We start from the raw sequence: 26511 nt of genomic DNA, 5'->3' as shown, positions 1-26511 counted from the left end.
TTGGCAAAGCCAATAGGTCTGGTACTGGTTGCCTGACTTTTGGCTTCCTCAGTTATTATTCCCCCCCCCCCCCGTTTTTTGCCAAATTATTGTTGGGGAAGCAGTCAGGCCTCCATTAATCTAAAAAAACAAAACAAAAAACTGCCTAAAAGCAAAAATATTTTTGAAATCTCAAAATGTACACATTGCCATAGTGGTCACGGGTGCAGAAGGGAACTACTTTGTGTGTGTGCTGCTTGTGAAAGATCAGAGTCTGGTAACTTTCCTGTAACTTACCTAACGGTTAAAGTGTTCCAACCCTTATCGCTTGGTTGTCAGCATAACAATAATGAGAATATTATCTGACAAAAATATCGAAGACTTAGTAGTGTTTGCAAAACCTTTGCTCCATTAAGTTTGGATTTTTTATTATTAACTCAATGGGGGTGATATTTAATGGTGGTTCCTCTATGCAATGGACTGTGGGTTTCTGTCAACGACATTTTTAGCACCAAGATACCCCAGTATGGGTGAATGTTCACGCTCAACAAACGTAATAAACAAACATTTTTATAAATGATATTTAGGACACACTATTTTAGTTAGACAATATTTAGGCCATGATATTCTGGTACCATACCTCACTATCAGACTGAGGGTGAGTTTTTTTTTCCCGGAAAAAGGCAACCACACTAGTGCTTTAAATTAAGCAAAGCATCGTCAGCCCCTCCCGTTAGATTGAGGATCTAAATATCAGACCCCTGACTTTATAGGAGTCTTTGACCGATATCGTTCAACACACACCCACAACTGAGGCCCAACTCTGGCCCTCTTGGGTGTTCTGGTTCCAAAACATCCCTTATGTATGAATGAAGGTGTTCAATGAACCATTAAACCAGTAGCCACAGATGGCTGCCAGGGTAAGCCTTTATTTTGGGACCATCAAACCACCCATCTGCAGGAGGGAAGTGTTAGCCTTGGGTAGAAAGACAAGTACAAGGAGGCCAAGACCAACAACTGTAGGGGTATCAAGGTCTTGGCGGCACATAACTTGTCAATAGATATGGAGTGGAGACAGCTCAAGAAATCTGCCAAGACAACGTGTGGGCATGGTCTGATCCAATAACACATGCCATAATGACTAAGATCGTGTTCCACTACATAGAAGAAAACAACAGGAACCATAAAATCACGAAGTTACTGGGCTTGCAAGATACACCCAGGCTCTGTCTCTGTTCCCAAAAGAATGGGTGCTTCGCCAACCTGCATTCGAAAAGAAAATATAAGTATGTTTATAGATCCATTGACTGATAGACTGAGGTCTGCCTATATTATGTATGTTTATCAGTGCTAAGCCAACGATTTTATGGAGATACCCCTGTCTCTCAGTGTTGTAGAGGTAGATCGATATGGGATGCGTGTATACCTCTGAGGAGTCATTTCATAATAATCCACCAACCATATTTGGTGGTATGGATTCTTGCATAGGTTTCCTGCTGTGGGTTGGGAGGGGTGGGACCTGATTTTGATGGCTTTCAGTGCTCCAACACTTACTAATGAAGTGATGGTAAGAATATGTCTATGGTCATTGTGGTTGCTCCTGGACAGTTTATGTTGAGGCAACACATTTCTCGAACTAAACTCTTTAGAATAATTTCCCTTCTGATCCCACTTCAGTTAATACAAGAAACGGAGCGGACATTCTGGAGATACAATTTAATTGTGTATCTCGACTGTATTAAGAGGGCAGTAGGAGCTGCAGTTCTCATCCAAAGTCTCTCCAACACGAAAACATGTTTGCAAGAGGCACTTGGCTGAGAACTCAAGAAGTTCATGCTCAACTGAGTGTCTAGACCCTCTCCCATGGATGAAACATCCTGCTGTTTTCACTGGCCAGGAATTCTCATATAAGCAACAACATGTAAATCAGCTAAAAACATACTTTGGTTGCTTGAGAAACACACTTCATTGCGATCTGAAGGGAACCAACGCCCTGGCCTCCACTCGAATCAACCTGAAGGTTCAGGAGTTGGTGAACATCTGCTAAGCGTGACTTCATACATAGGGAGGTAGAGGAACAAACTTGTAGTTCATAGCCATGATTTATTACCGGGGGAAATTCAAGGAACCTCAAAAAATGTGACACTGAAGTAGTGAAGCATTCATTTCAGTCTTGGCTGCTGTTAAGGAGTGGTTTTTGCTTCTCTCTCTCTCTGTTTTAAAGGGGAGTTAGAGCAGAAGGGTTGGAACATGGGTAGACCTAAAAATATGCAGGGGGCTAAAGGTCCAGGCCTTAGTGAGGGGGGGAAATGGGACTGAAAGCGCGGGTTCATGAACAGAAAGATGGCTTTCGGCTGCTTAGGAGAAGAATGCCTCCCCATACATATTTCTATTGGTCATCTTCGGGATACTCAGAATTAATTGTCTTAAGTCATTCAAGGCAACCCCAGAAGCTATAATCATTTCTTACACTCTAAGGTATGTGTTGCTCGCAAGGGGAATGATCTACAGTGAGTGGGGCGGTGGTTCCATCATTAAGGTCAGACTACTAAAGGATCATAAAATCAATCGGGTGCCCTTTGGGTTTCTTAATAAATTTGCATCCATCAGTTGTCTGTGTTATCTCAGGGCTCTCTTCAGATCCTGCCTAGGAGCCTAGCATCCAGTCTTCATGTCCACTGTTTCTTTTAAACAACTGCTGCATATCCACAACTGCAGTGTGTGCTAATCTTCTCTGCAGAGTCCTCAGAGCAGTATGATCTCCATCCATGATCCCACTTAGGTCTATAATGCTGGATTTCTTCCATCATTCACATACAAGGCTGCCAGTGTGTAGTGCCACAACTGCTTCTGACAAAGCAGAGTGCCCTCCTTCACTACCTGTCCACCTTGTGAACCTCTCACGTCCTGCTGCATCACATAAGGCTCAGTGATTACCTCAAACTTTCAAAGCTGAAAGGTTCCCGCTTCAATTCTGCACAGAATTCACCCATGTCTCAGTGCTTCCTGAACTCTGTTCATGATCCCCGTTACCCTCATGCTAAGCATGTTCAAAATTGACCTATAGTTGACTTCCCCATTGTAGGTGCTACATTGTTTCGCAAATCACTATTTTGGTTTTGCCCTAAGATCTCTTCCTCCCAGTGTGGGCCCACGGCTCTCACATTTGTCCCTCCAGGCACCCCCTCTCTCAATCAGCTGGTCTCACCTTCTGTTACTACAAAGTGAGAACCTCACAATGTTTCAATGGCTCAGAAGATAGAGTCATATCTTTCACAATACTTTGACTCAGGATGCAGCCCATACGCTACTGCACTTCATTACTCCATACACTGCAGGTGAGCCATTTTATCTACGCACTGCTGTAGAACACAAAGCAAAAGGAGTTTGTAGCCCGTCCCAATTATGTTTTTTAAGGTGTGGATATAAGGGAGGTGAGGTGCAAAATGTGCCCTGTTTCCACACACTTCCTCTACTCCTGAGCAGATGGACAGAGGATCTGGGGAACCATATGTAACATATAACATATAACTGTAGAAGGGTAGCCGTTGATAACGTGGAGTTTTCCACCTTGGGGTACAAAGTGACACTAACTCAAGCTTCGCTGCTGTTGTACATTTGATATCACTTGCAACCCTTTGCTGAAAACAATCCCATTATTGATAGGTATGCATCCATAATCATATTGCACCACCCCTTGTTTTGGCCTATTTGCATATTCATTTCCCATACTCTCCATCCTACTACATAGTGCTGGCCAAGGCTAATCTTGGCAGGCTTATTTTTGTAGAACTTCGTGCTGTCTGAGCCGACAACTATTTACAGTCATGGGAATATCAGAAAGTATCACAAGACATGCTTTTCGACTATGTCCAAACGATACTAACACTCACTAGACACCAATTAATCTAGGAATGCTTTGTGGCCCGGTAATTGCAATTAAAATAAAAATGAATGCAAGGACTATAGCAGGAAAGAATTTTTTTAAACACCTGTGTAGCTCTTTCCAGCAGGAGCGGCCTCTGGTCTATTCGGGCTTCCATCTGTCCCAGCTCCTGAAAATACTCTCTCATTCTTTGCCTCTCGTGAGCTCTATCGCAAATATTAATCAGGATGAAAAGAGATATTTTTAGATAAATTAGTTACATGCAAGCATAATAAATGCAAGTAAATTGATTGTGGAAGTTAAATTGGTGAAATCAAAAAGAAACAGACAAGTTATAAAATAATTTTAATCGAGGGAAATAATATGAATTGGCAGTTATAAAGCTATGATTTCAGACTTCTGTTGAAAAATGCAAGGTTTCAGAGAAAATGCTATTTATGAGTAAGCCAGAAATACCCACAGTAATTTTTTGCTTACAGATATCCCTGCATTATTGTGGTCAGGCCACACCATTGCATAATTTTTTTTGTAATAAGGTATCAAACACCAATCTCATATGTGCTCAGAGCTGTAGTGATAGCAGGAGGATCTCATCTAGTCATAACATGCTCACCTTTGTTTTGTGTTCTCAACGTAATTTATCAGATTTTCAATCAAACAATGCAGTTGTTAAACCCGTGCCTGTCCAGGGGCTCTCAAGTTTCCACCAGAACTACATACAATTGACTTGTTCTTTACTCACTTAACAATCTCAAGGCACAACAAGTACTGAAGAAAATAGTGTCTAATTTCCATTTTGTTTCATTAAGTACCATATTAAGTAGTTGATGGTGAAGACATTAGAAAATGATTTACCTACTTTTACCAAGTGCATGTAAACAACAAGCTCTCCCCCCCTTCGGAATAGAGCAACAATATGCATACCCTTAAGATTTTACTACATCATATCTACAATACAACCTGTCTTATATTTAGACCCCCCCATCAAAAATCTCGAAAATAAGTACTACCGACCCAAAAATATCACATAAAGTTTATCATGGGTGCTTGGTTGTTACTTATAAGCTTATCCAGTGCAATATAATTATCAAGCAAATGTATAAATAGGAAAAGCTAGAATTTGATATTGCTGAAGATCTTACAGGTACGTTCATAACACCAAAACCTTGCTCGAGTAATTCTTTCCACAGGATTATGTGCATATCTGTGTGGCAGCCAATATCTCTAATATGCCTATGGTAAAAGCCAAATTCAATGTCCACATTAACTGGACAGTACAGACAATCTAATTGTGGTCAACCACACATGGCATCACCCCTCAAATTTGCTTCTCAAATGAACTTTTTAATTCTCACGCATTAATGTATCACTATCACTGAATAGCACATTGCAGATTAGCAAAACAGCCCAGCACCATGTGACTCTGGGCGATAGCTCGCTTAATCTTCCCGACGGCCCCCAGCGCCTTGACACCTTCGGGTAATTGTTTGCGCTTTACAAATACTGGACATTAAACATCAGACTCCTCCGTTCCTGACATCAAGGCTGCCACTGGGGCCATGGGCCGCACACTTAAATCTGTGTGACACTACAAAGACCTTCACCTCTCTCCTAGAGACTCCCACACCTCACATGCAGCGTTTCCTGTACTCAGGCAGGGGTCCCTGTTCCGACACTACAGGAGACCGATGGTTGTGCTGCACAGTTATTGTGAACACTTACACCCATTCCAGTAAGCCTAATACCTGTTGACCTGTGGTAGGTGTGCACCTCTGATTACAGCCTCTGCTCACCAGAAGCACCCGGTCATGCAATGGTCAACACTGGTAGAATGAAGAGTGGGCCATCACCACAATACTACAACTAGTTGGTCTGCCAGCAGGCTATTACCCAACGACGCACCCAGTATCTGGAACAACATCCCTGTATCCATAAGAAGCCCCCCGTTTCCCCCCCCCCATGCTTCTCCTATTTGGCAGAGTTGAAGACACACCACTTTACAGAACACTAAATACTAATGCAGTAACAATCCAGTAACCAGCTACCTTTCCTTATCAAATATTGACTGTATGCTTGCCTTTGACTGTGTACAACACTCTCCTGCCTTTTTGACTAAGTTGACACTACACAAATACCACATACATACCAATTTAGGGCCGGATTATGACTACGGCTGTGCAGGCACCACCGCACCCGCTCTCCGACCGCCCTCTTAGGAGTTGTGCGGCTGGGCTGCCATGGGACCGCTGCTACCGCCATGGATCCGTGATCGCTGGTGGTCTTGCAGTGGTCTGAGGCCTGCCATATGCTGGTGGTGCCGCTGCTGCACTGCCAGGCATATTACAAAATTCCTCACCACCACAGTTTTCATGGCTATGAGCCCACCATGAAAACTGGTGGTGAGGAGACTAAGGGGGCCCTACAGGGCCCCCTAGTGCCTCAGGACCATGGGGATGCATGCACTGCCCGCCAGACCAGGAGAAAACTCCTAATCTGGCAGGCAGTGCCAGTACGGCTTTGGCAGTGGTGCGCTGTTGTGGCAACCCACTGCCAACGTCTTAATCAGGCCCTTAGTCCTTTTCCATGCGATCAGCACAGAAGCAGTTGGGGCTTTTTCAATATCCGTTTTTCTGGCTAATGTCCCCCGAGACCAATATAAACTATGTTCATATGGTTCAAGGAACTTGATAGCCCACCAACTATGTCAGGAGGAGAAATAAACGTAGAAGTAACATGAACTCATATCTATACCTTACACCACATGCCAATGAGGCCACAAGGAGCTTCCTCAACATCATTAAGACACTGCAATGCATATTCCATACCTTGGATACCAACCAAAACTGCAAGTTATCCTCACTCTCATGATCTCTAAGCTTGACTAAACTAATAGCCTATTCCTTAGTACCCCATGCTTCATCATATGCAGAATTCAACATATCCAAATTGCTGCGTAAGACTCCTCCGCTGCCTTCATGCCAGAGAACACGATTCCAATCATGTAAACATTCTACTGGCTTCCTGTAGCTGGACGACCAATGCTCAAAGCACTTGGGATTGTTGACAGAGCTTCCCAATGAAAAGGACCACTGTACCACCAATTAAATTTCAGAAAATACAAACAAAATAAGATACTGCATTGCAGGCTAGAATGGACCGTCACACGGCCTTCCAAATTGGAACTTCCTGCCAGCCAAGATTTGAAGCCTCCAGGAGCAACTAAAGTTCAGAACAGAGGTGAAAACATGTTTGTCCCCAAGATAATTACATCAACTGCTGACCTTGGGATAGAAACCAGGACAATAACCCCTCCTACCAGTATAAACATGGCCCAGAGCTCTGGAACAATCCAGAGCGGCGCATTATAACAAGAAGACAGACAAGGGTACCCAATCCAAAGCTCCACCCAACATAGCCTTGGAATGACCTCAACATACAGATAGAATGTAATCATTTTGCCATCTCGGTCATAACATACGTCTCTCTAGTAAATATTAGAGTACCCGCTGCCACTCAGCAGCCTAGGGATAAAGAGGACTTTAACCATTGCCCCTTCCCACACACACTTCACAGACATAGTAAACAATGTCTACTCTAACTCTAATCACAAGGTGGAGGGCAGTAATACTAGTCTTTATGATGGGACCACAGTCCTCAATTTGATTTCATTCATACACCAGTTCACTACGTTATCTTATAGGCTACAGTAGTATATAGGCTATAGTAGCCCCCTTAATTATAACCACTCAGTTATTAACAGACGGGTCTTACAAAGCTGAAGCAATATGCCACAAATTGCCTATCATCAGAGGACTCTAACATAGTCCACCCTGCAGATGCCAAGAAATCACATACTCCGAGCACTGACATCCTAAAAAATATTGCCTCTGAGTGGTCATGACATTGGATTGTCGAAGGAATTTCAGTCATGATAACGTTCATCCTCTGACATACAAAATTATCACACTTCAGAATAGGTTCCGGGATGTATGATATGATGATGCAAGGTTCTTTCAAAAGAGGGTAGTTTATTCCTTCTGGCACTAGGTTTGTCACCTTCATGTCATCATCACTAATGCTAATGACATCATCACTAACGCTGGAGTCCTGAGGATGGGAGATCATGTCCTGGGACCAGAGAGTTCAGAAACCCAAAGGATGGCGCCAAGGCCTGCCACACTATTCCTCATTATCTGAGGGGCATTACAGCAGAAAGGCTTCCGCCCTCGGGGATCCTTTATCAGATTGGTGGCGTCAATGTGCCAACTAGTGTACTGACATCGCCATCTTAGGTATGGCGCCAGACCGAGGAACCATTGTCATGCTTTTGCACCTCAAGTGACCATACTTCTATTCCTTGATACCAATTTTCTTCCCTTCCCAGCACCACCTCTCTTCAGTGGACTCCGGGTCAGGATTTACAACCGGACTCCATCCTCGGAACCCAAAATATCAATGGGGGAGTAGCCTTCCCTTTGATTGATCAAACGCGTCTAATAAACAACTATCCATGATTTCCTAATTTTTCTCATCTTACTAGACTAACATGCAACACTTTGTTATCATTTAACAAGAGGATCATATTCCCATATAGTAGAATTGTTTGTTTGTCATTCAACTCTAATTCTATGAAAATGAATACCTTAATTGTTTTATTTTGCTTTTGGACATTTGGGCTATGCTCTTATGTGAGTCATTGGCTTTAGCACGGGTTGTTATAAGTTTCTGCAATTTTTCCATCCTCTGTTTCTGCTGCGCTCTTCTCTTTTTTTGCTCTTCTTCCAGCTTTGCCTTTTCCATAATGGATTGCCTGGGTAGGAACACAAACTAATGCTGAGTCTTCTTGAATCAGTCTGTGGCTTCAGGAGACTTCTGCAGGTGACTAGTAGGGCAAATGTTACAGGACCAAGGGGGAGGGAAATGTGTGGGATTTTGGGTATGCTCACTAGTGAGGAACACATGGCGGGAACACCAGGATGGACAAGTAATGTCTTCACTACTTTTATCTAGTTCTAGATGGGAAATTAAGAAAACACACAAGAAGATTTTAGCTCTCAAGTATTTACATTTGTATGGAATAAAAACTGTAAATTACTTCAAAAAGAAGACAGGTACATTTTACCTAACTGTACAATAGTGAGGCCAAATATTGTGATGACATGATTCAAACGCTTGCTAGATTGTTTTATTAAAGGTAAATTAGTAATGTCCTAATCCCTCTAAGTTTGTAATCTTTACTATCAAAATATTGGATTTGAAATTTCACCTGCATCTTTACCTAATAGCTTGTTGACGTCTTTCTGTGGATTCAGTGGTTCTTAGAGGCTCATACTCCAATGCTTTACAAAGGGATGAATTTGCGCTGTAGCATCCTGAACGTGGCTTGCGCCTTGGAGTCTGGTACGGCCAACGGGTTTCGTACAACTGCTGCTCATCTGCTTGAATGTCCTCCAGGATCTTATCTTTAGTGGATGCTATTTGCATTGTTCTGAGGCAAAAGGGCTCACATATAGTGACAGGTTTAGAGTCTTTCTTTTTGAGGAGTTGTTTCTGAAACTTTCTGTGTAGCTCTTCAAAGTCAGGCACTTGTGAGTTGATTTTGGGCTTATGCTGCAGTTCCTCTGATTGCAAACATTTGTGTTTGTGCGTAGCCAGTTTAGAGCGGGATGCCAAAAAGCTTCTGGGCTCAACTGAATTTTGTAAGAGCTCTTGAGCTCTCATCTGCATTTTAATCCCTCTGTAGAGCTCCTCTTCCTCTAACCTGTCACTGTTATTGCTGCTGTAAATTGACTTTGGTACAGGCTTTGCCTTAAATGGGCGTGTCTTCTTTTTAGGAGCTGGGAGGGCTTCTAGCTGCTCTTTCACCATTTCTTTCTTTCGCTCTTCTCTCTCGATAAACTGAAAAGGTTGTTGTGATGCCAAAAGAAGGTCTCTCCTTCGATCTTTCACAAATTTGCGCCGTTCTTCATTTCTTTCCATGATTTCACGATAAAGTGGGAGGAAAACAGACGCTGGCACAGGATTAGCTTTAAACTTCTTTTGACATTCTGCTTCTTCCTCCAGGTATTTCTTAAGTAAGCTGTTCTCCATTTCAACCTCAGACTTGGTTTTGATACAGTGTTGTTTTTTCTTAGCTTCTCGCAGGGTCATTGCGAAAGGTTCAGGAACTGTAATCTTTGGGGACCACTCCTTTGCCTTCTTTTCCCTTTTAGGCCTGGGGGACTTTTCTTTGCATTCCACATAATCCTCGACAGAAAATCCATTCCACATTTTTAGGATCTGCTTCTCTACCGGTGTTAAAACTCTTAGTTCACTGAATGAACGTTCATCAATTACATCATCATCAGAGTCTTCTGAAGGACTGGAGTTCATGCTATTTAAGTCCAGCTCTGAAAAGGATTTTTGGAAATGATTTTTCTTGGATGAATCTGATTTCCACGGTGATCTGGAAAAGAAAATACAATTTGTTAATACCATCCATTTGTGTTTAATAGGTCCGGTCCAATCTTAGCTGCGGACTCTCATTGCAACATGGGAGGAAGATGAGTGGTGATTGAGATGGTATTAGAAGGAAACAGCACCACCATTGGCTCAGTGTGAGATCCTAACAGAGAGAACGAATGATGTTCGGTGAACTGCTACATAACTAATTCGAGGGAAGAGGGGACATCATCCTGGGAGGCGACTTTAATGTCCCCCTTATCACAGCTGTAGATAAAAGCTTGTGCCAAATGTTATAGTCTACCTGCATTAGACAGACTACAAAAGCTCTAGGGTCTTGATTTTGCCTTAACTCTTGGCCATTGCAGAGCTTACAATGTGCAAAATCACAGGCCTTACAACAGCAAAAAGGGAAGTACAAAGTACACACCACGAATCAGTAACGTATTTCTGTTTATTTAGGAACCAGGAGGAGGAGAACGGGGCATGAAAGGTGCGCCCCCCGCCTGGTTTAACAAATCTAACATAGCATAGGTCCAGCATAAAAAAAAAGCACTGATTGGATTCCTTATTTGGCCTTCATTAGTGAAAACTTATACAACTCATGGCAGAAGAGAACTGTAACTGTAAAGGTCAATCTGCTGAATATAACAAGACACACTCTTGTTTTGCTAGAACAGGGTGTAGCCAGGTATGTCTTCAAATACGAAACCAAAGAAAAATCACATAAACCAAAAATAAAGGCACAGCATTCAAGGCAGCATTCTCTGACCCTTCTTTAACTATTCCGGGCACCCAGCATTGAGGGGGGAAGAGTTAAGATGTGGAGAGTGTGATGATTATGAAAGGAGGGAAGACATAACATAGTACAGGAAGTCAAGGTGGTTTGAAAGCACTCTTTGAGGCACCCTGTGGCTGTGAAAGTTACCTTGTAGCATGTGTGTCCTGCTTGCAGTGCGGCACCACTCCCTCCAAATGAAGCTTTCGTTGGTACATGGATTCCAGCTGGGCCATTGTCTCTATGTGAGCTTTCTTTAGCTGCTCCAGCTGGGTGTAGTACTCCTTATTTGATGGATTCATTTCAGCAAGGTGGGTCCGGATAAGAAAGTCTCGATCTACACTTTGATGGGCAGTTTGGTCACTCTCTGCATCAGAGCCAGAGTCAAAATCATCCTTAAGAAAGAGACCAAAAAAAAAACCTTATGCTTTGGCATCATCACAGAGAACAAAGGAAGGTGAGCTGCTATTGATGCATAAAATCTAGGGGCGAGTTTAACAAAGGCCTTTGTCATATACACAACATGGAGGAAACTGCTGCTGTATCAGACCCGATGAGCCTGGACATCTGTTTCTATCAATGGGACACAAAGGGTCAGATGTGCTTTGCTATGTATAGGCGCGAGACCACCCAATGGCTAGAGTTCTTGGGAGGGAAAGGGTTGACAAATATGCTTCCACTATGAAATAACATAACCTGTGAATTTCTCCACTGATTATTCTATCGATATTTGACGGTGCAGAATACCTCCAGTAACACACTTAACAAGACTGCAGACCCTTTCTGGTTATCATCAATGTGCATGAGTAAATAGACTTCACTGTCTCACAGAAAATGCCCACTGCGCCACAGAATGTGCCAAACATTTTGCAATTGGTGTTAGTGAGTACATCAGTATTTCTGCAACAGAATGTAACCAATGTGTCAATTTTTGGGAATGCCCTAATACTGTGACAATGGAAATGTGTGGTGCCAGCCACCTGTGGTAACAAGATCGTGCTCACCCTCGGCCCCTAAGAGGAGATGTTAGTTAAATGTAGAATAAGATGTAATGCCCCAAGGAGGGTTTGTGAAGGGTTAGCTATAGTTCAGCCACAACAGCCCTCCCTTATTGAGAAGAGCAACCTGTAAACAACACCTTAGCACGATTTACTTGCTTATCTAGAAGATATCAGTGGTTACTCGGTTACTTTTAGCGTCCACCAACACCATACACACAATGCTAACTCCCAATGTCCTTCAGCCAGTTTCCCACAGAGGACAGGGCTCCATTCATTGTTTTTGAGCCTGTTGGAGACTGTCACTTGGCCTATATGGACAGATGCGGGTGATATGGCTAGGACTACTGACACTGGCAGATGCCTCATAATGAGGGCAAGGGTTGAGGAAGAAAACGGCAGATAATCTTAGAAGGCACAAAACATTAAAGTAGTAACAAACTTAGTGTGTGCTCCTTTTGGGACTAGCTCCACCTTCTTGTAGAGTCACACTCCAAGGGCCCCGCACCAACACCATGGAGAAAATAATTACTCAGTTCTGAACACATGCATCCGGTCGTGATTAAATTGGGTCAGTGGTTCACGGTGAGCACCGCCTGGTGCTTATTTCACAGGAGTGGGCTTTTTAGTTCCAAGGTTCCCATGAAAAATAATGTTAGCTGGCCTGGCTACTTGCATTGTCCCCTCTGGCCTGCCTACTCAGGACCAAGCTTAGGAATATCAGCCCCTTGCACCCAACCCAACGCCCATATTCCTTGGTTTATTTCTAGAATGATACATACATTTTTAGGTTTGAGTTCATGCGGAGGTGCCTTGACAGACAGTAGAGGCAGCTATAGAAGTGGTTTCTCAAGCAGTGTAGGTTACTGCCCTTTCTGCTGCCTGAATTTCGGGGTCGGCGGCGCAAAGCCTACTGTTTGCTCTCCACATAGATGGGAGGGTCAACAGGTGCAGGACGAGGCTCATCCTCTGGGATCCTGCGAAGCTTGTGGGGGTTGACACCACAGGGCCATAAGGGACTATCTTGAAACAACGTGGCTCTCTCTCAACATAGTGGAATCCCAGCGTGGAACCGGGGAGACAGAGCACAGCATGCACACACCCTGTCATAAGCAAGATGGAGGCTGATGTCACCGATGCCACAGTGACACATGATGTTAAGTATGATCTTGTGTTGTGCCTCCATGCTGTGAAAAGCCCTTGGTGATGCCAGGTTATAGTCGGAGCCATCGGCTAAGGGGCTTAACAGCGGAGCTTGAGGGAGCCAGATGACGTATGTGTGAACGGCATGTGTGCTCCCCCCAACCTATTCCTGGAGCATGGCAGCTAGCTCTGAGGCCCAGTTGAGTCCACACACCGCCCGCACCCTTCTCATCTGCTGCAAACTATATTCATTGCTCAGGCATTTCAAGTCACAAAATTAACAGTGCTTAGTTGATTGAACTTTTGGCACTTAAATAGGCCTTGCAACAATCAAACCACATATCTTGTAAACAGGTGGGTTTCTAGGCGCTTACTGTGAGAAGTTGGCCTGATATGTGATGTCCACTATTCTAGTGGGCACCCTGTATCAGTCCAAACAACCCTTATGGTGATGGTTGTAAAGTCAACCTTATAGACCAGCTATCCTAGTGGTAGCATGGGCAAAGCAGTCTTAGGCTAACACTTCAGAGAGCATGTGAAGCCAATTGTTTTACTAATAATAACCCCTTGAATACCAAATGAAAGGACACCACACAAGGTATATATAAAATATATATGTATTTATTACTAACACAACCACTCTGCACTCTTTATGAGGTCAGAGTTCGAGATACAGCGCAAGTGACTCAATAAGCATACTATAAGTTGCACAAATACAATTCTGCCCTAGGGGCCTCACGAACCGTATACTAAATAAGTGGTATAAGAACCACTTCAGAACAGGTGAATAAGACTAGGGCCTAGGGAATCGCTGGGACTACACTGAACAACCACAGGTTAGGAAGTAGGAGTCTCACAGGATGTGTGTGCAGTGTCTAAACACACACACGACTTCTCATAGACTTTCAATGGGAATGTAAAAGTTGGAAACTAGTTGATTTTGGACAGTCCGGGAGGACTTGCGGGTAAACCCAGTTAAAACAGGACACTTGGATAGTTATTACCCACGGGAGCACCGGAGTATTCGAATTACCTCACCCAGGGAAGCCGGGTGCATAGGTGTGAAGTCGTGTCGGGTTTCGTCGTCGATTCCTATGGAGAGCTGCAAGAAGATGCTGCAGGCGACCAGGAGGAAGATGTCCGGATGGATCCAAGGGTGGATCGAGGAAGTGAAGAACCTGAAAGCAGAGGGGACAGAGTCTGGGTCACTAGCCAGTGACCAGGAAGGAACCAGGAGATGTCCAGCTGCAAACAGGTGAAGAGGTGAAGCTTGTCTCTGCAGCCACGTGGACCAGGAGGCGTTGATGACGACCAGGAGCTGGATACGGACTGTCCCACGAAGGCTCTCGCTGTTGGCAGTGTCGGCTTCCGGATTGGAGTCAACATGCTTTGGCAAAGGCAACCCACACACGAAGTGAAGATCAGCTTCTTGTACAACCAGCAAGGTCTGTGGAGATTCCCCTTTACAGGAAAGCAAGAGCAAGCCCAGAGCAACCAGGCAAGCAGCGTTGTTTCAAAATGGAGTCTTCAAGATGGCCACTAGCCAGCGGGCTAGCAACCGCGAAGACGCGTCGAGAGGAAATGCAAGAGCAGGCCCCACGCGGCACTCGTGGAGTGTGGAGGGCTGAGCTTCGGTGCACTTACGACTCGGGGTTGGGGCTTCTCAAGTCCCAATGCACAACTTCGAGGACGCCTCAGAAGCTGCACAGTTTAGCAAAGAGCAAAATGGCCAGGTGTCCGGTCACACGTCTCTCGTGTTTGCCACGGGTCTCAGCTTTGCTGGAGGTGTGGGTCGGGGTCCGAGAAGTCTGGAAGTCCAGTCCTGTGAAGCAGAGTCGTCTGGATCCTCCGGGAGCGTCAACAAAGCAAACCGGCAATTCGCTAGGTGGTGCCTGTTTGCACAGGGTGGTCACTCCTTGACCACAAGGGAGATTCTTCAGTCTTCTAGTTGCAGTAGAAGGTCCAGAGTTTTGTTTCAGAGTTTCAGTTCAGGATAATCTAAAGTCTCTAGACTCAGCTCCTAGCTTTATACTGATTAAAGGGGCTGGATTACCTGCTAGGTCCCTCCTATGGGTGGGACCAGGGAAGGGGGTGGTTACACCCTTTGTCCAGTTTTGCACCAGAGCTGGGGCTGGAGTGCCCCAGCCACTGGTTTGAACCGGGCTATGCATGGAGCACCTTGTGTGCCCCAGGCAGTGTCTCCGTTCATTCAACCCACCCTGCCCCAATACACTATAGCCTGTCTGGGGAGGTGCTAGCACCTCCCAAGGCAGGAAATCTATTGTCCAGGCCTCCCTCGCTGGAAGGGCTCCCAGCTGCAGGAGGTCAGACTTGTGTCTGTGGCAGCTGCATCCATTTTGTGATGCTAAGGCTCTGTTTAACTTTAACCGGGTAAAGCTACAACTACATGTCTTCTCCCTCTAGAAGGGTGGAATGCTACCCCCGTCGCCAGAACTGGCGAGGGGGTAGTATTCGAAAGCGTATGACACCTTACACAACATGTTTTGATAAAACCAAACCAAAGTTAGCATTAACCACAAGGATTATAATGCACTTAAGAGTATATCTTATAGCTATATCATAGAACAGCTATAAGGACATGGTTCTGAAAGCTGCAGACAGGCTCAGCTCATGCTAGAGCACCATCTCACATAAAACCCAGCACTCTGCCTTCAGGATTGTCGAGGCCTGCTTTAGGAGTGACTTATAGGTATATATGTGTCTATATGTAATGGTAGGTATAGGGATACTATACCTAAGCAAGGGGTGATTACACGACCTTGCCCCAGCTGAGTGATCAGCCAGTTGTGTCAATGTGGATGGCCAGCCAGGGGTGGAAAATACATGCTGCAGCCCCTGGTAGGCCTTGGATGCACCTATGCCCTGGGTACCTATGGTACACTATACAGGGGCTCACAAAGGTGAACCAATACCCAATTGGATATGTACCTGAAGTACATGGTATGAATTTAGAGAGAGAACAGCTGGGCTGTGGGTCTGATTAGCAGGCCCACAGCCACACTAAAGTAGAGAAACCAGTATATCAGAGCAAAAAGTGGGGGTGACCATAAGAAGCAGACCCTACTCTCCTACACTAACACTTATGAAGATGGTTAGATTCTAAACAAGGAGGCTTTATGGGATCGCACCGCACAAAAAGATCTTCTATGTATCTAGGTGCAGTATGGTAAATAGCTACATTATATACACATTGTGATTCGAACAAAACTCGTTTATGATTGGGCAACCAGCTAAATGTCTTCAGATGAAAGGAAACATGGGGTTTCCTATTTAGTCCAAGAATCAACCGGTCCGTAGCATTTTGTATGATTCTTAGCGATGAATAATAAACTGGGAAAGACACCGAAAAAGGGAGTTTCAGAGTCTAATCTCCACAATATCAGGGACTGGATCACAGTTTTCCAATTTGATGAAAGTTGTAGTGGAAGTAATCCATGAAATATTTTCCTGAAAAGTCAGGTGTGAAACCAGTACTGAAGAATCCCATGGTCATCGGGGAGGAGGGGGTCCGTGCTCTGATGCTCCCGAAAACTCCATCTGAATCCTGTTTGAGTAAGGTGGACTCACTCGCTGCAAGTCCAGTCAGATGATGTTAAAAAGTGTACTTTAACTGCTGTGGAGCCCACCAAGAGAATTCAGCCAAACATCCCTCAGAGATGGTCACAATGGGAATGCATTATGCGCTCAGAATAACAAAAGTTCATGCCTGGTATCCGACACCCATTTACAGCATCCACTATTTAATTTCCTCGCTTGCAACTGTAGAACTCGGACTGACACCCTTTTAGTGTACTTTTTCATGTCTGACTATATGATATACGAATAAAGGCCCTGTTCTTCCGTTCTCTATACATATGTAGCACGTCGACATTTGTGGTTAATATGAAAGTCATGTTACTTGTTGCTATAACATTTCTGATGACTGCCCATAAATATTAAAAGCCGTTGGTAATAACTGTATTAAAGATGAGCTCTCTTTACCAGAGCTTTCCTCTTGGCTGTCCCGGGTGCCATGATCATTACCATCAAGCTACATAATCCATAATAATTACAATAAATATAAATAATTGCATCCACTTGTAGCTTTGTTTACGTGGACGGATACCCGTTCCTCCCCTGTGGGGCCTGCAATCCGGATTTGGATAACTCTGGGTTATCATTAGCTTTGCTGAACTGTCGCTCTCTACCCAACCACGCGACCGAAATTAACTCTCTTATTCTGGATCATAAATTGGATGTTCTATTCCTAACGGAGACCTGGATTTCCTCATGCTCCGGCCCGGACATGGTTAGAGCACTTCCACCAGGCTTCCTTATATTCCATCTAGACAGACCTGTGGGGCGGGGCGGAGGAATTGCCATCCTTTACAGGGATACGTTAGTGTGTAAGGTTCAAGATGGAGGGCTGAGCGACTGCGAGAGCTGTCAGTTCTCCCTACATCTGTCGCCTACGGTGTCCTTGGCGGGCCTTCTTATTTACCGCCCCCCTGGGACTATGGGCAATTTTATCAACTCCTTCCTTGAAACGGTCGCGCTCCTTGCCTCCTCTACTGCCAACTTTGTGGCATTGGGGGATTTCAACATTCACTTTGACGACCCTTCTGGCTCTCTGGGTGCAGATCTGCAGTTCGACCTTAAGGCGTTTGAGATCAGCCTGGCCAACTCGGGTGCAACGCATGTGAAGGGACATCTGCTTGATCCTATATTTTCAAACTCTGATCGCCTCAAAGTACTGCCCGCGTTGGCTCTGCCCTGGACAGACCACTTTATGGTCCCGGCCCGATGGCAGCTTGATGTCTCAGTGGCATCAACCCCCAGGGTATTTACGGTTGAAAGAGCCTGGTCTAGGCTTCCAGTGGACATTTGGGCAACACATTTGGAGTCGTCCCGGCCCCTCCTTGGGTCTGATCCACTGGTAGCCGATGTGAATCTTAGCACCTGGCTGACCAATTCGCTTGATGCCACTCTCCCGAAGAAAAGATTACTTACTAGGGGTAGAAGAGTGGGATCAGCCCCCTGGTATACACCAGAGCTGAGAACACTTAGGAAGGGCTGCAAGAGGATGGAGCGGATTTGGAGGAAGGATTGGAGTGAAAACAGCCGGACAGAATATCAGGTGGCTCTCGGTACCTATAAATCTGCCACCAAGGCAGCGAAAGCTGTGTTCTTCGAGGAGAGAATAGGTCTCTCTTCTAACTCCTCGAAGGAATCCTTCAGGGTTATCAGAGAACTCCTGCAAACTCCCGAACCCCCGGTTACTCACGACAACCCACGTGAGAAATGTTCCGAACTGGCTTCTTTCTTCAAGACCAAAGTCGAAAACATCTTGGCATCTCTTCCTCGGCTAGCCCAGGAGACACACTCGGGTGGCAGCCCAGGGCCTCGACCCGGACCGCGGTCAGTGGAGCTGGATTCCTTTGGTCTAGTCACGGTGGAGGAAGTTCTCGGGGTTATGGCGACTGTGAAGAGTGGGACCCCGCGAGACCCCGTACCGATGAAATACCTGAAGCAGGTCACCCCTACCATCGGAGGCCCGGTGACTGACCGTATAAACCTTTCTTTTTCCAAAGGAGTGGTGCCCCCCAGTTGGAAGGGAGCGGTTGTCAAGGCCCTCTTGAAGAAGCCTAGCCTGGACCCCGCCGACCTTGCTAATTTTAGGCCCATCTCTCTGCTCCCCGGCATTAGCAAGGTGGCGGAGAAACTCGTGAACAAGCGCCTATCGGGTTTTCTGGAATCCAATTCCCTCCTGGGTGATTCCCAAACGGGTTTTTTGCCCCGGTCAGGGGACGGACACTGCCCTGCTCGCAGTCGTGGAGAATGCCAGGAGCATTTTGGATTCAGGGGGATCGGTGGCAGTGATCCTCCTGGACCTCAGTGCGGCTTTTGACACCGTTGACCATCAGGTGTTACTCCATCGGCTGGCGGAGGTGGGGGTCTCCGGGATGGCCCTGAAATGGTTCGCGTCATTTCTGGAGGGCCGGACGTTTGAGGTCTGGGAAGGCCAAGAGAAATCATCATCTGTCCCTCTCCAGTGTGGTGTGCCACAGGGCTCATCGTTGAGCCCTACATTGTTCAACATTTATATGGCCCCACTGGAGAGTGTGGTGCTGCCACTGGGTATCAAGATCATCAGCTATGCTGATGATACCCAGTTGGTGGTAGGGCTCCCCCAGGCGGCAAACCAACCCGACCGGCTGCACACCTGCTTATCTCAGATCTTTATGTGGATGTGCAGCTCTGCACTCAAGCTTAACGGTTCGAAAACCGAATTGATGATGCTGGGGAACTCCCCTCCCTCCCTCTCATCGAGCAGCTGGCCCAGCTGCCTGGGAGTGGCACCCACCCCCAAACAGGGGATTAAGAGCTTGGGGGTGTGGCTAGAGCAGGACCTTTCTTTTAGGACCCACGCTAAAAAGACAGCAGGCGTGTGTTTTGGTCTGCTCCGGTCTGCCCGGAAGATCCTACCTCTCCTCCCGATGGCTTCGAGGAGGCTGCTAATCCAGGGACTCATCATCTCACGGCTGGATTTCAGCAACGCGCTGTTTCTGGGGGCTCCAGAAACAACCCTAAACAAACTGCAGCAAGTACAAAATGCTGCTGCAAGGCTTTTGACGGATCTGCCCAGGCGCCAATCTGCCCGTCCGGCGCTTAAGGCGCTTCATTGGCTTCCCATCAGAGAGAGGGTGAATTTTAAAGCACTCTGCATGGCCCACAAAATCCTGCAGGGCAAAGGGCCACCTATCCTACGGGAGATGGTCCAACCCTATAAGGCCCCTCGTACCTTGCGCTCGGATCACCAACATCTGCTACAAGTTGCGAGAGTAAGGAAGGCCAGGACTGGCGGCAGAAGATTTTCCATAAACGTTGCAACTTTGTGGAACGCCCTTCCGTTATCCCTACGCTCTGAAACGAGTTTTTTACGGTTCCGTAAACTTTTAAAGACCCACCTGTTCCCTGCCTAATGCCTCTGTCTTTTGTTATGGTGCCTCTGTTTTTTTCTGGAAGAGCGCGGGGATGCCCAAGGGTAACCAGGCGCAATATAAAACTCAGTAATAATAATAATAATAATAATAATAATAATAATAATCAGAGTACTCCAAGATGTCACCTAACGGTTTCCAGGTGACAGTTATACTAGGCTATGAGCAATCCATATCATGTATACAAAACAAACAGAAATGGTCCAAGCTTTTTTGCATTCTATGTTACATCACAGAGGACAGATGGAGCTTGTCTGTGTTTTCAGACACATATTTATGACTATGTTCTTTTTTTAAAACACTTCACGCTAAAGTTATGGTGAATGTGACAGTTTAAGTTAGTAAACAGAAATAGATTAACAAAGAATCTGAATTCTATAAATTATGAGTTACCACCTATAATTTGTACAGATTTCCGCCTTTTAGGGGAATGGTAAAAATCCATGCCGTGCTCATTAATTATCGATTTCACCTGAACTCTTGCTGCGTTATACACATTTCTGTGCCAGTTGGACAATGCACAACAGTAAGGAATATCTACATTTGCATGTGCTTTACTTGGAGTGGGAAATGTTTCTACATGTAAAAAAAACGTTGCTCTGCCCACCAATAAAATATGAGGGCAGGGGAGAGTTTTTCATATGTCGTTTGTGCATATTCTACAGACGTGCTGGTCACTACATGTAGCGGCTGATACCGAGTGTCAACAACTCACAAAACTAAAATTATTTGGATGTTTACTGCCTTCCTGACAACACCTCCAAAGCCCCATCCCTAGTACCATTAGACGGTCTCACAATTAAGCATAAACATGCAATTACAGAGAAATCTCACCTAATAGCGGATTTTCCACAATTTTAGGTAACACCTATTGGTGTGAATGTCCACCTAACTAGATCCCGTGAATCACTGTCAGCGAATAGGCCACGTTACACCGCATGTGTGTAGAACGCATGCCATTACAAAAACCGCATTGTTTCATCGCAAACCATTACAACGCAAGTCATTACAACGACTTGCTGTAGGGGGGGTAGGGGGGCGCTGGATGTTGGAATAGTATAATTTACGATGTTTACCCCGTCAGCCGTTAGGTCCTCGAGGTGGCAGGTGCTAGTTCAGGTTAGTTGTATAATCAGTGTTGGGAAATTTGTTGTGATGTGGCAAAAAGAAGCAAATATTGCAAATCCAGTGCCTTAAGCATTCACAGGTTAAAGTGGGGAGGACCTAAGGGGAACAAACTTGCCTGGCTTTTTTGTAATTTAACAAAACCAGTTCCCTGACTTTTTGATAAAGACATCCGCCCCAGTTAATTCCAACACTTAAGCTGCCTCGGCTGAAAGGGAGAGGGGGCGTGGGGGGGATCTCCTGTGCTGTGGAGCATTTAAAGAAGAAACAAGCCTTTTCGCCAGGATGCCTGCTCCCTGGAAGAAATGAAAATGTGTGCAAGTGATTAATTTGGAAACATAAAAGCTGCTTGGAAGGAAGCCAGATTTGGCTTTAATTGATTGAATCATTTGAAGTTTTATGATGACAAAGGTTTAGTCTTTTTGAGAGGCACTGTTAACGGTGTTAGCAGGCAAGTTCTGGAGTGCCTGCTATTAAGGGACACTTAAAAAAAAACATTTGTACAAAATACAGTCTAATTGCTTATAAGTGAAATTGATATTTTGAAAAATACTTCATCTAAACCCTAAATCTTTTTGCACATTTTGCAGCAGCCTATCGTGTACTGTGTAATGCAAGTCTATCATAATGACTTACATAGTCACAGTCACAGTGCTTTTTTCTGTCACAGGCAGGAGGCACCTTTTAGCACCAAAAATAGTCAAGTCACTATTCCTCACTGAGCCAATGAGAAATGAATTCTGTGGGTCTCCGGTCACAGAGACACCTGCAGTGATCAAATTAAACAGTAGAGGTGTTGTCATGTAAAATAGTGCATTTTCCACTGATTAGTTCATCTTCTGGTTATTTTTCATAAACTGAAAGACCAACAATATTGCTACAGAATATTTTGCTCTTCGGCCATGTATTTGACCCCCACCACCGTAGCACTTAAGACTACATTTCCCATACTATTTTTAATGTACTTCAACCACTGCATGCATTACGCGTCACAACATAAAATATGGAAAGGGCTGGCTAAAGAAAGGTTTTACATGGTTAGAAGAAATACATGCATTGATGGAGACAAGAGACGAGACACTTCAGAACCACCAACGGGACTAAGTGGTTGTTGATTTTCTTTTACACAACTTTTGTTAAAGGGACCATGCAGTATAGAAAAAAAGACACTCTTTACCCAGTCCTGCATCACTAACTGTCCCCACTAATCGAAGTTCTAGAATGTTCCTTTGGTTGATCACAATGAGCTGGGATTTGAGATCTACTGTGACATCATTCGCCGAAAGTCCCTTTAATGCGTTAGCTGCATATGGTCTGTGTTAACCAGTGGTCCAAGTGGGCGGGATCGGGGAACCACGACGTGCCCACCGATTGTTTTATTTACAGTTCTCCTACTTTCTGTGAAAAGACAACCATCCCGGGACAGTTAATTCCGAGAGCAGAAATGCTTCAGCTGCAGTGAAAAGCAGGGAGTCTCCTGTGCTGTGAAACCGAGGGCGTGGATGACAGCTAAACAAGCCTTCTTCCCAGGGTGTCTGCTTCTTGTAAGAAATGTTAATGTGCACAACTGGTATTGGCTTTAAGGGAATCCCTTGACAGATATATTCTTTTTGAGTGGTATTGGAAAGGAGTTACCAGCTGAGAGGCGAAGTGTGTGCTTTTAAAGGGGCGTAACAGGTCCCTGCACCAAGTGGCCTTTTAGCCCCTAACTATTCTCCACTGCTTCAACCAGGATTCAATTTCGTGGCTCTCTGGTTACAGACACAGACCTCTGCAGTGCCATAACTAATAGAGATTTCATAAAGTACGATAGTGCATTTCCCAATGATTAACTTTCATTTAATTTACATTTAAGCTGTTATTTTGTATTTACATGCCTGAAAATGAAAGACTAAAAAATGTTACAGCATATTTTGTTTTTATTAGATACGCCCCACCCCCATTGCGCAGTGCATCACGGTTCCCTTACTGGTTTTAATGCACTTCGACTGCTGTTTTTAACAGTCTTGTGAACTGTAGCCCTCGCCTCAGCAGACAGCAGGGCACTTCATGACCTCTCAGCCAAATGAACTTTATACCTGCTATCCTGTAATCCAAAACATTGTTAAGCTTATTTAGAGCTTTGTGGGGTAGAACCATCTGTCACCACAGACTGGAAAAGGACAACAGTGTGAACTGGGGATGAACTAGCCTCTGATACCGGTGCAGGGACTGTGGTGCACTCACACTGCATTTTAATGTTTGAAACAATGTAAATAAACCATAAAATACAATTCTTAAACTAACTCCTTGCCTGGCACTATTTGCAGCTTGTTTTGAGCCAGTGAGAAAACCCGCAAGAGGGAAATAAATGGTGTTCCGGTTTTTGATGAAAAGGATCTGGGTTACAGACGGCGGCAGGCTGCCTTAAGAAACAACCTCAGGGCTTTCTGTATGGGCACAGAGACTAACAATAGGAAACACGCCTCTGAAGATGGATTATACATGTGAACCCTTGGGTCCCGGCGTGTTTTTATCACATGAGACTGTTGAGGAAGATGCCACCTTTTGTTGCCCAGTATCTTTGGGAATGTGTGGTGAGAGCTGGGATTTTATCCAGAATACTCTATGGCAATATTGGTTATCTAGGGCTTCTTATCGGTGCTATTTTGGTGCTGCAGCAGGTTTAGAATATAGCGGTGAGGCGATCCTACCCAGAATACACTATGACAATAACTTAATTGGGGCTTACAGCAGTATTGAGTGTGCACCGGGTTCAGAACACGGGGGTGGCGGTTAATTTTACCTAGAATGCACTATGGCAACATCTGGGGGTTCCTGTCAGTGGGAATCTGAGGCAGCAGCGGTTTCAGAACATAGCAGGGAGGAGATTCTAACTATTAGGGTATACCACGTATAACTGTGTGGCGCTCTCTTCTGTTGTCTGCTGTTGCGCCATTTCTTCACATTTCATATTGTCCATAAAACCAGAATACATTATGCAATAACTGTGATCGAAGTCTTCCTATAGGAGGATTTTTTAGACTGCAGAGGGTTCAGAACATGGCGATAAGGCGATTCTATCCAGAACGCACCATGGCAACATTTAATCTGGGTTCCCAGTCAGGATGATTGTGAACGGGCAACAAGTTCAGGACTTGGAGGTGAGGCGAGTCTTCCCAGACCACATAATGCTAATAACTTACTTGGGGCTTTCAATCACCATGTTTGTGAGGCTGCAGAACATTGATGTTATGTTGTTCTTTTTCTCTTGTACATTTAAGGCCTCGTGCTATGTACTATAGAATGCATGAGGTCAGGGTTGGAATGTGGTATTGGAGATTGTTAAGGAGTGGCAGTTATGCTGGAGTGGTCCTTGGACTGAGCTACCTCCTGGCACTCACCTGTATAGCCTTGCTTTACCTTAATAGTCATTCGCACGGATCACCGACCATTGGTGAAGATTTTGTCGTCTGAGGGGATTTGAAATGAAATGAAATGAAATGATTACGCTCTTGTATAGCGCACGACTACCCGTAGGCATCTCGGCGCTTGCTTAGGGAACCCGTCCTGGTATTCCCCTGTGAGATACCCCGGCAGGGTGTCCACAAGGTGAAAGCCAGGCATCCCGCCGCGAGGGGCCGTAGTGGAGATTAAGCAAGCTATTGCCCAGAGTCGCAGAGTGTGACCCCGTGAGTTGAGTAGGCACCGGAACGAGAATTATCGAGTCCGTGGAATTTTTGAGCCCGAGACCCGCCGAGGCGGGGAATCGAACCCTGGTCCACGGCTGATCTCAGCTTCCAGGTCTGCCGCCTCTAACCACTGAGCCACGCTTCTCCACATCTTTTCTGGAGCTTCAGCAAGAATGGCCAGGTTATCCATGCGCATGAGAGAGTATATATATAAGATGATTTACTTACCAGGCAAGGACAATCTTGTTGCAGATTGTTTGTCTAGGTTGCCTTCTCCACTTGAAGAGTGTGCAGATGACCCATGGGGCGCTTTTAATGTAGCTCTGGCGCATGATTCTGGAGCTCCTGCCATTAGTAATGAAGAGTGGTTAGTGGAGCAGGAGAAGGATGTGGAACTTAAGAAAGTTCTAGAATATATCTGTAGGAGGTGGCCTAGGAAGTGTTTCAGAGAAGATTGTTTAAAAGCCTTTTGGGAGGTCAGAATGGAGTTATCTCTTGAAAAGAATATACTTTTTAGAGGCGACAGAGTAATTCCCCCTGCCTCTTTGAGACAAAAGATTTTGGAGTTATGTCATGAAGGGCATTTTAGAATTGGTAGGAACAAAGTGATTGTTAAGAACATGTTTTGGTGGCCAGGGGTTGATAAAGATACAGAGAAATTCGTAAGGAATTGTAAAGTTTGTTGTTCCGCTGACAAGACTCTCAGAACTCTGAAACCAAGCATGAGTGAAGGATTGATTCCTGATCTTCCATGGGATACCATCGCTGTTAATATTATTGGACCTTTGGGTGCCATGAGTGAATTTGGTTTGGTTGCTATAGACTTATTTACTAAGTGGCCTATTGTGAGGTTTGTTGATAAAGCGGACACCGCTTCAGTTTTGAAATTTTTAGATAAGATTTTCAGACCAAGACGTTGAGACGATCCTATTCAGAAAAACACTTTATAATAGCACTATGGAAATATTTGTTATCTGGACCTTCCTGTCTGCATGATTGTGAGGTTGCAGCAGGTTTCATGACAGGGCAGTGAGATTAGTTTTCTATCTATAAAATTCAATTATGAGTTTATGAGTGCCAGGTGCCTCTCAAGAGCTGCCTCTGGCTCATTGGATACATTTAAGGTACTTTGTGTTTGTCCACCATGCTGGATACGATATCAAACCCCAGTACATTTGAGTGAGCCACTTTTATCATGCTCCTCGCCGCGCTCTGTGCTCAGGCCACTTCTCATTGTTCACCATTCTGTGCTTCAAAGGTTCCTTTCTTGGCGCTAGGGACATTTAGGTTATTGTCCCTTAGATTTGGAACAACCACAATTTGCCTCTTTGAAAGACTGTTAACCATGGGAGCTTTAGGGAAAGCCTCAAATACCACCAATTTCAAAGATACCTGGGACTTCTTTCTTTGGCAGTCCTAGCACCAAGATACCTTTAGGTAAGTGTGCGCCCACAAGCACCCTACACAGTCATTACACCAGAGCCAATTT

The 26511-nt window shown here is 45.0% G+C and overlaps 1 protein-coding gene across 2 annotated transcripts in view; it reads right to left on the bottom strand.

The window, feature by feature from the left end:
• Positions 1–26511, bottom strand: part of FAM161A (FAM161 centrosomal protein A) — a 121748-nt gene that overhangs the window by 27659 nt on the left and 67578 nt on the right. The window contains exons 3-6 of one of the 2 annotated variants that reach the window (XM_078649472.1): positions 11235–11479; positions 9144–10310; positions 8508–8675; positions 3972–4071 (exon numbers count right to left, since the gene is read on the bottom strand). In XM_078649472.1, the coding sequence (XP_078505598.1) occupies positions 3972–4071; positions 8508–8675; positions 9144–10310; positions 11235–11479 (1680 nt within the window). The remainder of the gene's footprint in view (positions 1–3971; positions 4072–8507; positions 8676–9143; positions 10311–11234; positions 11480–26511) is intronic. The other variant, XM_078649473.1, reaches the window with a different exon arrangement.

The sequence above is a fragment of the Lissotriton helveticus genome, chromosome 6 (assembly GCF_964261635.1).
Source record: "Lissotriton helveticus chromosome 6, aLisHel1.1, whole genome shotgun sequence".
Classification (NCBI taxonomy): domain Eukaryota; kingdom Metazoa; phylum Chordata; class Amphibia; order Caudata; family Salamandridae; genus Lissotriton; species Lissotriton helveticus.
Note: the sequence above shows the minus strand (reverse complement) of the source record. Positions and strands in the feature narration are given on the sequence as shown.